Raw genomic sequence first — 12,422 nt, 5'->3', positions numbered from 1 at the left:
CCTCAGCCAAATTTAGTATCCACCAAATCTGTCAGAAATACACTTTTCTTGAGGACATATTGAAATGCATGTGACTTGTTTTAATGCTCTTTTATCCCCATAGAACCAGAGCAACTTGCTTTCAATCTTGGTCACTCAGAGACTAAATGTGGATATCAAATAAAAGGAACGCAGCACTCATTTCCTGCAGAAAATCTTTGATTTGCAATAATCAATTCTAGATTAGGCTTATGTAATTGATTCTCAATTCACTAATCTCATATCTCCACACGCACATACATGTACCATCATGCCAAATTGAGAGTTTTTAAAAAAAAATTCTAGAGATCCAGTCATATTCAGTATATCAATATGCTCTAAACCATGAAAGAGCATTTCTTCTTTACAAAAGTGCGTTATCAACATTTCATTCTGATAATGGTCCTTAATTCCAGCGCCACATGCCTACTTGTTTATGTACAACTAGACTGTGAATGTAGCAGCCAATTTTCAACACTCCATTCAGCTTTAGTTCAGGCATCCAACAATTGCACAAATTTACAAAATACAGATTCTTTCGTTCTACGCCCATACCCGACAATCAACATTAGCTTTGCCCCCTATATGCCCGCCCACAAAGCTGCATGTTCCTGTAAAATTATGCACGCTTTAAACTGTTGCAGACTTCCTTAACAATTCCAGACGTTTTTATCGTTTCAGCGAATTACAAATAGAATTTCTATACTGTCCTTTTTTTATCGGAAAAACTAACCAAGTTTGGTGATTCATCACTGAACTGAAACATTTTCTCTCTTGATTCTTCTCATGAATTCAAAAGAAAAGGGAGTGTTTTTCAAAGCTTCAGAAGTTCAGATCTTTCTTGCAAATCTTTACTTTGACAAAAGCAGGGCAAAAGACGTTTATTGTTATTGCTATGTGGGGGAAAGATTTAATCTTTTTGTGGATGAAACCTGACCCGGTTGAAGCCCAGTACTTTACTCAATAAATACTAGCACAATGGTTGAAATGTACATTTTGATTTCAAAGTGCCCCTACAAATAAAGTGAATGCACTGTAGACTCAAACACACTTAACAATTTCAATGCTGGCATAATCAAATAGGTGAAAACTGCAAGTGTTTGATACACCTTGAACGATGATTTCTTTTGACTTTTATCCTAAATTGTTAACTTTTAAATATTTTTTCTGGTTATTTCAAGTACAATAGAGGTGCTAAAATCTCATGAAACTTTCAGTGTAATTTATTGATGAGCTATATTACTTGACTTTTAAGTAAAAGTAAGTATAATTGTAGATACGCAATTAGAGATACAGTATCTGTGACTGTAATGTCCTATCTGAGAGAAACATTTGAATACCTACAATTTTTATTTTGATGTCGATATTAAATTTCAATTGGCACCATGACCCCCTAAATGGAGAAAAAGGAAAAGGGATAACATATCAGGATCAGCTCATATTTTTATCAATTCCCAATTCCATTGACACATTCAATAACAACAATCAATCAACAAGACAATCACAAACAACACAAATGGAAAATGAAAGACATATTCCACATCGAACAGACAACCATCCAAAACACAAAATAATAATAATCTTTTCAAAATGAACAAATCTTTGAATTTCATCTCGACTGTTTTGCAAATGAAAATAATGCCCAACAGACGTGAACAGACACTTTTTTACCAAAATAATGAACAAAGATTTGTTCATTTTGAAAAGATATCCTGTAATTTGAAATCGAATCTAAGACTTCTTTCTGGAAATGAAAAGAGGGTCCTCTTACCTTTGATGTCAATTTTAAAGGGCATCCCCGGGGTCATAATGTCGTAGCTGCAGATCGTGGAAAATCCAGGCGAGCAGTCGTCATCGACCGCTTGAATCTGGAGAAATTTATGAGGCACCGTGCCTTCTTCTACCGTTGCTTCGTACGAATTTTGTAAGAAGCGTGGCTTGTTATTATTTGGGTCGCGCATGACGATATGAACTTGCGCTCTGTGGAAAATGAATGCAAAGAAAAAGTTACATTTTAATTATTAAAATTCAATATAGGCTGAACATTATGCAGCATCATACTTCCCCGCAAGTTGACCAGTATCAGCAAAGTTTCATGCGGGTGATTTTTTAACACATTATTTTCCTTTCCTCTTTTATGATTGTTATCTCATTAGCTTGTAAAGAATTCTTGATAGCTGCACCTTTATTTTGTTAAACCTTTGTTAGTTTTCTAACGACTTGGTCCCTTTCAATTATTTACTTCAGAAGTCTAAGAAAAGGTAAGAAATATTAAAGATGCTAATTTCATAAAGTAAACACATATCATAAGTCTGTGGAGGACATAGTGGATAAGATGCTAAATTTAAAAGATCATTAATTAGGTAGAGGGTCTATGATATTAAAGGAATGTAGCGTTTTCTAGTCACTGTCATTTCTCACTCTCTTTCCTCTTTGTACCAGGGTTGGTAATGTTTTATATTTAAGACAAAATTGTGAATAAAATAAGATATTCAAATTAAATTGATCAACAGAATGTTCTAAATTCACTGACTTCATAAAGGAGCAATTTCAATCACTGAATTCAAATCAGCACTTTTCTGATTTCTCTTGTTGCCCAACCTTTGATTCTAGTCATAAACTTCAAAATGAAATCTGAGATTACCATTGCTATTTGGAATCCCTTTGTTTATCTCATCTATGCATGCCGAGTGGCAAAGGACAAAAGGGGATAATATTGATGGGCCTTCGCAAAATGCATGAATTAGACGTCCTGGAAAACATGACCTCAGCATCGATTCATAATAGTCTAGTAGCAGATCTTTGAAGTATCATTCTAATTTCTTCGGGGTTGTTAAACAGTTTTATTTCATGCTTTCCTTTTCCTTGAATTAACAGGTTTGCGCCATCATAACTTTTCTTTCTACGTCAAGCTGGAAGACAAACGATAACAATTCATTTGAACAGCAGATTTATCAATTGTTCTGAACGAAATGCTGACGAACGGAGCAAGGACAGATGATGCACTTAAAGGATTTAAGTGTTTACAGTTAAAAACGACATAACGTCAGTGACTATCTAGACGATAATATCCGCTACTTAAGAACAAGCTATGACGTGAGATCAGAAACAAAGAAGCACTTAAGGGAATATTTTCTTTCCGTTTAACTTTACATCTAAACAACATTGATATGATACTCTATCTCTCATAATTCTTTGACTTTGAAGCCTTTTTTAAATTTCGGAAATACCATTTGTATAAAGTCATAAATTTGCCGTTTTATGTGGGCAACCTGAAAAGGACTGTTGGGTTTGAAAAGTGATACAAAAAAGAAGTGCCCGTAAAATGGCCACTGGCCGGAATGCTCCCCAGGGAGTGGAGAATGTGCATTCATTGTGTGCGGGTAAGCCTGAATCCGATGATCGAGGTAATAATATATCTGTAGAGTGCTTTAATAAACACATCACTGTATCAATGTATTGGGCGCTATATAAAAGCGGAATATTATTATTATAAACATGAAAATTTTAGACTTACGTTGGGGAGGGGAGAGAGGGCGTGCCGCAGTCGGACGCCTGAATATGAAATTTCCACTCCCTATTTTCGTCGCAGTCTTTGACCGCCGCGTTGATGGCGCCGCTGACCGCCTCGATGGTCCCTGCCCCGCCCGTCGCCCCGGTCTGCACGCTGGCGGTAAACGGTACGCTTTCTAAGATGTTAAAATGACAGATTTTTCCGTTTGCGCCCTCGTCGTGGTCGTGTGCGACCAGGGCTGGGGGAAGCATCTCCAGCCTCCCGTGCTCGTTGATCTCGCCTCTGAAGATCTCGTCCTCCCAGTATGGTGCATGATTTGATGTGTCTGTAAAGAGGAGAACAATAGGTAAAATGGAAATTAATTCATTATTCGCTATGTACATGATTTTATGATCAAAGAAAAATAGGAGAAGGGGGATGGGGAGAGAGAGCGAGAGAGAGAAAGGGACGAAGGGTGAGGGACGAAGGGTGAGGGACGAAGGGAGTGGGGAGGGAGGGGGAATGAGAATGAGAGAGAGAGAGAGAGTGGAAGAAGAGAGAAGGGATAGACACATACATACACACAGAGGGAAGAGGGAGATAGAAAGAGAAAGAGGGAAAGGAAGACGGATGGATGGCATGGATGGAAGAAGAGAAATATACAAAATTCACAAACATGCATAGGTTGTTGTAATGCAGAAGTATGAAAGTATTTTTATATTTGGAAATGTGCTTGATTTTAAGGAATTCATTCATGTCTGCAGATAAAAAAAAATATTATTAAACTTCTCAAGTTAACGCATTCAAAATATGTTCAGACAAGTTACGTCCAGGTTGAATTCACTTCACACACAAAAAAAACAATAACAACAAAACCTACTGCAGAAGCCAGAAACACTAGAGAATAACTACACATCAGGACAAACAAAATCACTTCAAATCCTTTTTAATTTTGTCATACATTTCATGAACAGATCCATGAAACATAACACTATGGACCTGTGGACTTCTCAACTCCCAAAAATGTTATTTATATAATTTAAGATGGGTGCAACTGCAAGGTATATTTCAGCACTTGACACCCTAGAACAGTACTATTTCTATAACCTGATATTCAAGAATGTTTTCTAGAAATCACGCTAACTGTAAATTTTTTAATAAATGCTACCTACAGCACAGACATTTCAAACATCATCATGTTCTCTGCTCAATGTGACTTCTTATTAAAGAAGGTGGGTCTCGTTGGTAATCGAATTACTGTCAGTAAACCTATCACGAGTCTCATGAAGGGAGACATTCAATTCAAGGCATGATTGGCGCTCCATTCACACTACCAAATTCATTTTATGGCTATACGATAAGTAATTTAATACAATACAACTTGTTTTTGCGACTCTTGTTTTTTAACACTAATAGATACAAAATCTTTCAAATGGCCAAAATATAAACATTTAAATCTATTCAGGTTCAGATTTCAGACCATCAGTTTAAATATCAAACCAAAACAGAGACAACAAAGAATGTATGATGGACAATAAACCTATAAATAAGATCTTATCTTTCTAAGTTCCTATGAGAGGTATCATATTTAATACATAGGTATACATTCCAGATTTGTTCTCCACTTGTTGTGTAAACAGGTATCGTTGAAAGAAGAAAAAATGAAAAAAATTTCAAGTGAATCATTGTGTGAAATACAATCCTGCTGATCATTTTACACGACGATTTGATGGATTCATTGCATATTTTCGTTTTGAACGGAAGATATAAAATTATAGTTTACGGCATTCATAGAATACAAAGCGTACATTTGTTTTTAAAAAGTCATTACAACTAATAGTGAACCTGTGTAAAGGTATAAACAGGTACAAATCACTGGGTTTGGTAATTTTGCATCAAACACTCAAGTATATATCTTAAAAATAAAAATAAAAACATATCCTACATGTCTTCAAATCTTAATTTTACTAAAGACACCAAACTGCAATAATAGCAAAAGGTGAAATGTACTGTACATCAATTAACCATATTTATATTTGAGGGATGACATTTAATACTCTACAATGTAATTAAAAACAGGTTTGTCCAGCTAATATCTCCCTGCCATTTCAGTAAAGACACGCAAGAGAAAAACATGACAGACAACACCACTTCAGGAGATGTAATTGATCTCTATTTTTAATACTTTTTTTTTTTTCTTCTGGGAAGGAATAGAGAACTGAATAAAAGTCGATACGTTGTTTCATTATTATGGATACCTCATTTGTTTTTCCTGGTACGATGATGAATTGGATTTGATACCGCACGATAAGTCAACAACTTGTTTCATCATCGAGAGGGCCTTGCAATAAGCGACCTCTTCATCAAATGAGAATATTGATTTTAACTGTGAGAAGAGCAACACCGATGGATTAATCACGGTGTATGAATCATCTTTTCATCCTCTGCTCCTAGCGACACCACTTCTCTCATCATCACCCTCCCCCACACACACACTCACCACCACCATCATCATCATCACCCCCCCTCCATGACCATCATCATCACCCTCCCCCCCCCCACACACACACACACTCACACTCTAATCACCACCATCATCATCCCTCCCCCCACCATGACCATCGTAATCTGCCCCCTCTTCTCCCCCACACACACTCACCACCACCATCATCACTAGCACCACCATCATCATCTACCCCCCCCCCTCTCCCCATCCACACACCCTCTTCTCCTACCAACACCACTTTTCTCATCATCCCCCCCCCCTCCATGACCATCATCATCATCACCCCTCCCCCTACACCAACATGACCATCATCATCTGCCCCCCTCCCCATCTACAAACACTCTTTTCCTACCAACATCACTTCTCTCATCATCATTACCCCTAATACCACTACAACCCCCCCCCCCCCTCCATGACCATCATCATCTGCCCCCCCCCCCCTCCTCCCATCATCACACACACATAATATGCTCTCCCGATCTATCCCCTCCCTCCTCCCCTCCCCTCCAGCACCACCACCATCATCACACAATCATAATACGATCTCTGCACGTCTTCATCTCATTTTCTCTCTCTCTCGCTCTCTCTCTCTCTCTCACCATCCACGCAGTATCAGTATTGTGATTGCTCTGATACACAAAGGCATTATATGCATTTCGCACACTGGCGCAAGGGGCTCTGCATCGTCATTTGCATGCATAATGAGAATTTAGTGCGGCTCACATACGCATACACAGGTATTTATTAGTGCGCTCATCTCATGTTATGCTTACATCAGTGTATACACCTATGCAATGGTATGCTAATCTTCTGTACTTCATTATCTAGTGTATGCGTGTAAGGGAGGCATTGCATTTATGTAGCTCTCATGTAATCGATTCCGTCAACAGTAATTAATCCTATTTGTAAAATACCTACTGGATGTCTGGGTAATTTTGTAGTGATTTAAACAGTGTTTATCCTTCTACCTTTTCACTGAAGCATTATCTGTTATCATTCAATGATTAAAATACAGTCAAATATGTGTTAAACAAAAAAAGACCGAAATGTGAAATTATTTCAAGTATATCTACAAATGCAATTATATTTTTCCATGATTAAAGAAGGGATAAATAGGGATTAACAAAACATTAATAACTAATTTTGGAACTATAGTGACGAATGGTTTCTATGCTTCTCGGCAGTATAAATCTACAGTCTGAGCAAAGACTAGTGAACCGGCCTCCATCTTTGTTTGAGATGAGTCATCTCATATTATCTCCATGGAGGCCGTTCTCTCTCTAGTCACTCGCTTCATCCTCTAGCCATCCAACAATATTACTTTCTCCTGTCTCTACTCTCCATCAATTCATTTCTTCCTTTGTATGTAATTTCATCTCTTTATCTCTCTCTCTCTCTCTCTCTCTCTCTCTCTCAGCCTCTTGCTACTGTCTCTTCCAAACACATCCTTCATGTATTGCTCTTTTGTATTTTTCTCTTCTTCCATCAATCCCATCCATCCATCTTTCTATCTCTTTCTCTCTCCCCCCCCCCTTTCTCTCTCTCTCTCTCTCTCTCTCTCTCTCCCTCTTTGCCTCTCGCTACTGTTTTTAGCTGTCTCTTTAAAACACTTCCTATATCCATCTTGCTCTTTTTTTGTTTTTATCCATCTCAATAAATAACACCTTCCTTTCCCTCTTTCTCTTCCTTTCTTCTCCCCTCTCTCTGTGTTGCTAGGCCTTCTCTCTTATTCCACACTCCCTCTCTCTCTCATTCCCCCTCCCTCCAGTCTTCCTTCCCCTTCTCTCTCCTCTCCCTCTCTTTCTCCATCTCCCCTTCCTTCTTCAGCCCCTCCCCTCTCTCTCCCAACCCTTCTCTCTCTCCATCTCTTTAAGCCTCTATCCCTCCCTCTTCTACCTCACATCCCATACACATAGATCCAACATGTGGGAGCCACCAGCAGTATTCCCCCACTCTTTCCCCTTTCTAACCACTGATGGATATCCACAACCTTGCATGCCTCCCCCACATACATTATCCAAGTATGACCTCATCAATTTCACCTACACAGCTCTCTCTACATGGTGTACATTGGTGTCCTTATACTACACAGATTCCTATAGTTCTGTCTCCAGCTCCCATGCATCAGTGATGCGATGTGATGTGTGCAGATTTGTATAAGAGGGTGGATGATAAAAGTATACAGAACATGTGGAAATATTTTCAACCTTAATACAGTCTAACCTGTCTATAGCGACTGCCAAAGGGTAAACACAAAAGTGGTCTTTGTAGACAGGTTCCTTTCGTACATGTTTCAATGAGAAACCATTTTTCAAGGGGAACAAATAATGTGGCCTTTGTAGACAGGTGGTCACTAAAGCAGGTTTGACTATAGCTATATTCATCCCCTGATTATAATTATTACAATGTGAACAGGAGGATAATTTGAGCGCTGTATCTGTATGTCTACATCTACCATAGATCACCTTCTTATCATATTATAAACAAAGTTAAGTATCATAGTTCTACCAGAGATGAATAAGGCTGTCTGTTTTGAGATTTGAAAATAATTGTTGTTAATAACGTGAATAGTTGCATATTTTGCAATGGAACGTCTACATCTACTATAGATAGTTTTCTAAACCATTCAACAAGGAAATGTTACAAATGCCATCAAATTGTGTCTACAATTCTACCACAGACAATTTTTTTATCAGCTTCTTAATTTGAAAAAAAAAGGTGTTTGAAATATGGATAACAGGGCAATCTTAAAAAACCATAAGGGTATGTCTACATCTACCATTGATAATTCGCAATGTTAGCTAAAATTGTTAAGCATTATATGATGGATAAGTGTCGACTCCATAATTCGACATACACACCGTAATTGATAACGATGTGAATGGAGATATAATAACAAAGTGAAAAGGCAATCAATTTTAGACAAAGAAAGGGTACCAGAAAATGTGACACAACTCATTTTCATTTCGTTGGCGTTATTATAAACTGACGAATCCATTTATATATTCCTGCACTGATTCATTGTTCATGAAAATGCTAAAGCCAATAGTATAGTAATTAACAATTTTGTTTGTTCATTTTCTACTTTATTCATTGTAATTTGGGGAGGCTTATCAATGATTTGTCAGTGATTTGTGAGGTTTTTTTTTACCGACCACAGCTCTGACAGGTTCACTTCATATACAATTCTCTACCTGTCTGTGTCATCCATCTCCCAATACTTGCACAACATTACAGTACAGTTTTCATATCAGGGAAGAAAAAAAAAACATAACCACCATGAATTATCCACCGGTTATATTTCATGCATGTATGCCAGAATCCCTAACCACATGCAGACAAGGTATACAAGCCACACCTAGAAAACGGTTTGAACAACCTGCCAAGATACGGAAATCTCAAGCATGAGAAAGTCGAGGAGCGCTTGGCTCCTGCCATTATAAAGCTAACATGTAGCTACAGACTATGTTTCCTGTAAAGGGGCAAGTGTGAGGTCCATGTACATGTCAACATTTTATCAATTATTATCAAATTATATCAAAGCCCCACTGCACTACTTATAGCTACTTGTGCCCTCTATATAGCAAACAATGCCTAATCAGTGACCATTGGTTCCCCATGATTCCCTTTTTTAAATGTTAATTGAGAGCTGAGTTGATGAGATAACCCCCTGTCAGTGACTATGCACAGAGGTCTAATCCCTGCTGGCCAAACTAGTGAGGATACGCTTTAATTTAACAAAAACAACATCATTTATTGTTTTGTTGTTTTGTCTTGATACAGTCATCAGATGTTCAAGTATCCTGAACGTTTGAATGTGGTCTTTGACGTACATGTATGTAACAAAATAGTACAGCAAAATGACTTCTTCGCAACAATCCAATATTTTTTAATTGCAGAGGATCAATACCTTTGGCACAGAACACACAACAGCGACTACAAACCCTTTGATCAATATATTCACAGCACGGCCAGCTGCACGTAGGCCACCCAACTAATTGAATTATCACCATGACGATACTCGATATCATTGCTAACGAGGTTCACCACTGACCCATAATTATCAAAGATAATGCAGGTATCTTCAACACAATGCCAGTGGTGCTTCAAACGTAATGTCCAATTTAAAGTCAATTGATACTGCCATTAAGATGACAAACAACGCAAACTCCTCTGCCTGTGACTTTCTACAAAAGGCTTTTAAGCATAGCTGCGGGCAAGTTTCTTGCCATGGTACACAACATGATATTAATACTCTTTTCACACTGGTTTTGCTTAACCCCGTACTTTGCTTCGCCCCGTACTATCCTTAACCCCGGACTATTTTTTTGGCTTTTCACACTCGCTGTTTTAGTCCCGTACTAGCGCCTATTCCGGAATAAGTAAATTCCCGCTGTTCTCACTGCATTTCGTTAACCCCGGATATCGTGTATGTTATGATTGGACATACTTCGCATCTGGCCAGCTGCGATACGCTCCATTGCGTAGTACCGGACTATTTTTCGTTTCTGTTCTCATTCATTTGCTTAGCACCGCAATTGCGGGGTTAGCAGGAGTTAGCACCACAATTGCGAAGTTAGCCCCGCTATTTTGCAGGGTTAGTTAACCCCGTACTATAGGTGGGGTTAGCCAACTTTAGCCCACTTTGGTAAAAACCAGTCTGAACAGAAAGTGGAATAGGCTTAACCCCGTACTATAGGTGGGGCTAAGACCCCCCCCCCCTTAACCCCACCTATAGTATGGGGTTAAGCAAAATATTGCCAGTGTATAAAAACAGTATTACTGGTGCCAACATGCAAATTTGATGTCGAAATCTGACATTTCAGTCATCCTATTCATAAGGTTTAACTTAAGCTGGCTAAAATGCAGAAGAAAAAGGAAAGGAGAAGTAAAAAGAAAACAGTGAATTTAGTTACCACCAGTATAGAAACACTGCATGTCAATAAAGACCAATCTTTTTTGTTTCCCTTGAAACTGGTTTCAAATTGATACACACATGCTAAAGGAACCTGCACGTTGAGACCACCTGTCTATAAAGACCACATTTCTTGTTTTCCTTGAACGGTCTTTATATACAGGATTCAGTGACTCTGAAATGAAGATCAACTATTCCTGTACATGTGGTTTTTATGGGCAGGTTTGTTTCAATACGGGATTCATGCTTCAATTAGGTGCATTGCTTGAAAAGAAACAAGAAAATGTGATTCTCAGCGACCAGTGGTCTTTCTGTACAGGTGGTCACAAAAACCAAGTTTGACTGTCATCTAATAAATGCCAATGACAAATTTGGCAAATGGAACATCTGGTGACCCCCTACATACAAACAGAGGGAGGGGAAATTTTGCTAAAAAACCCCATTTATACCTGACCAGGTGTGAAGCCTTTATTAACCCACTTGGTGGGGGCTGACTTCCTTTTGAATAATTGGACATGAGCAAATTATACTCTTGTTTGCTCTCTACACGACAGAACACCTTGAATCTGTCACGCTATAACCCCTCCAAAGTTTAATTATGCAGGCGTCCCACTAGGATCAGCAGAAACATACAGCCACATGCCAAGAGTTTGCCGCCTTTAACCCTTACCTTCTATACTCCCCAAAATTACTAAGTACATGTACATGGAGGTTCTACGACATAAATAAATGTAGAGGTGCTGTGGTCTAGTGGATAAGACTCAGGACTGTGAACCACAAGGTATGAGCTTCAAATCCTGCCGAGGCACTAATGTCCTTTGACATTAATCTACATTTGCCAAATTCGACCCAGGTATAGGGAGTTGGTACCTGGTAGGATTCATTCCTTGAATGCACCGAGTGATACATTTGCCAAAGCTAAAGCCAGGGAATTATCATCTTTGGAGGCGCTTAGAAATGTTACACCATAATGAGATATATGCGCTATACAAGAACGGCAATTTATTATTATCATTATTATTAAATGCTGAGATGACAAGTGCTCCGTGGTTGATTTCTTACACTAACCAAGCGCCTTACTTCAACACAAGACCCAACATCAAGTTCCCTCACGCAGGTCTTGTTTAAGAAGGCAGTGGGTTAAAACAAACCAGGTGTTATCTTGCCCCCCAAAACTAATAAAACTTGGCAAGGTGTTCAATTGAATCTTTGTGGGTTGTTCAAAGGATAAAATAATTAAGATCTCAAATCTTTCAGTTGCAGGCGCAAGTACAGTTAATTACATGTGGTTCAAAAATATGGTGCAGGTCTCCAAATTAATGCAGATTTTTGTTTATTTCCTGTCTTTTCCCAAAACAGAGATCATAATCAAATTCAAAGGCATTTGGCATGTATTTTTATCATGTGTGTACATGGCACAACCTCTGAAGATTTAAGATAAAGCATTTTCTCAGTTTAATCAAAGGTTTTCCTAGAATGAGGCCAGCAAA

General features: G+C 38.4%; 1 protein-coding gene across 1 annotated transcript in view; it reads right to left on the bottom strand.

Moving 5' to 3' along the window:
- Positions 1-1,168: 1,168 nt before the first annotated feature.
- The window catches only part of LOC115918705 (calsyntenin-1-like), a 63,330-nt gene continuing 52,076 nt past the window's right edge, over positions 1,169-12,422 (bottom strand). Inside the window, exons 2-3 of the mRNA XM_030987441.1 lie at positions 3,536-3,857; positions 1,169-1,998 (exon numbers count right to left, since the gene is read on the bottom strand). Coding sequence (XP_030843301.1) covers positions 1,713-1,998; positions 3,536-3,857 — 608 coding nt within the window. The 3' untranslated portion in view covers positions 1,169-1,712. The remainder of the gene's footprint in view (positions 1,999-3,535; positions 3,858-12,422) is intronic.

Source organism: Strongylocentrotus purpuratus, unplaced genomic scaffold, assembly GCF_000002235.5.
Source record: "Strongylocentrotus purpuratus isolate Spur 01 unplaced genomic scaffold, Spur_5.0 spur5_scaffold_16, whole genome shotgun sequence".
NCBI classification, from domain to species: domain Eukaryota; kingdom Metazoa; phylum Echinodermata; class Echinoidea; order Camarodonta; family Strongylocentrotidae; genus Strongylocentrotus; species Strongylocentrotus purpuratus.
This window is presented reverse-complemented; position numbering and strand designations above follow the sequence as displayed.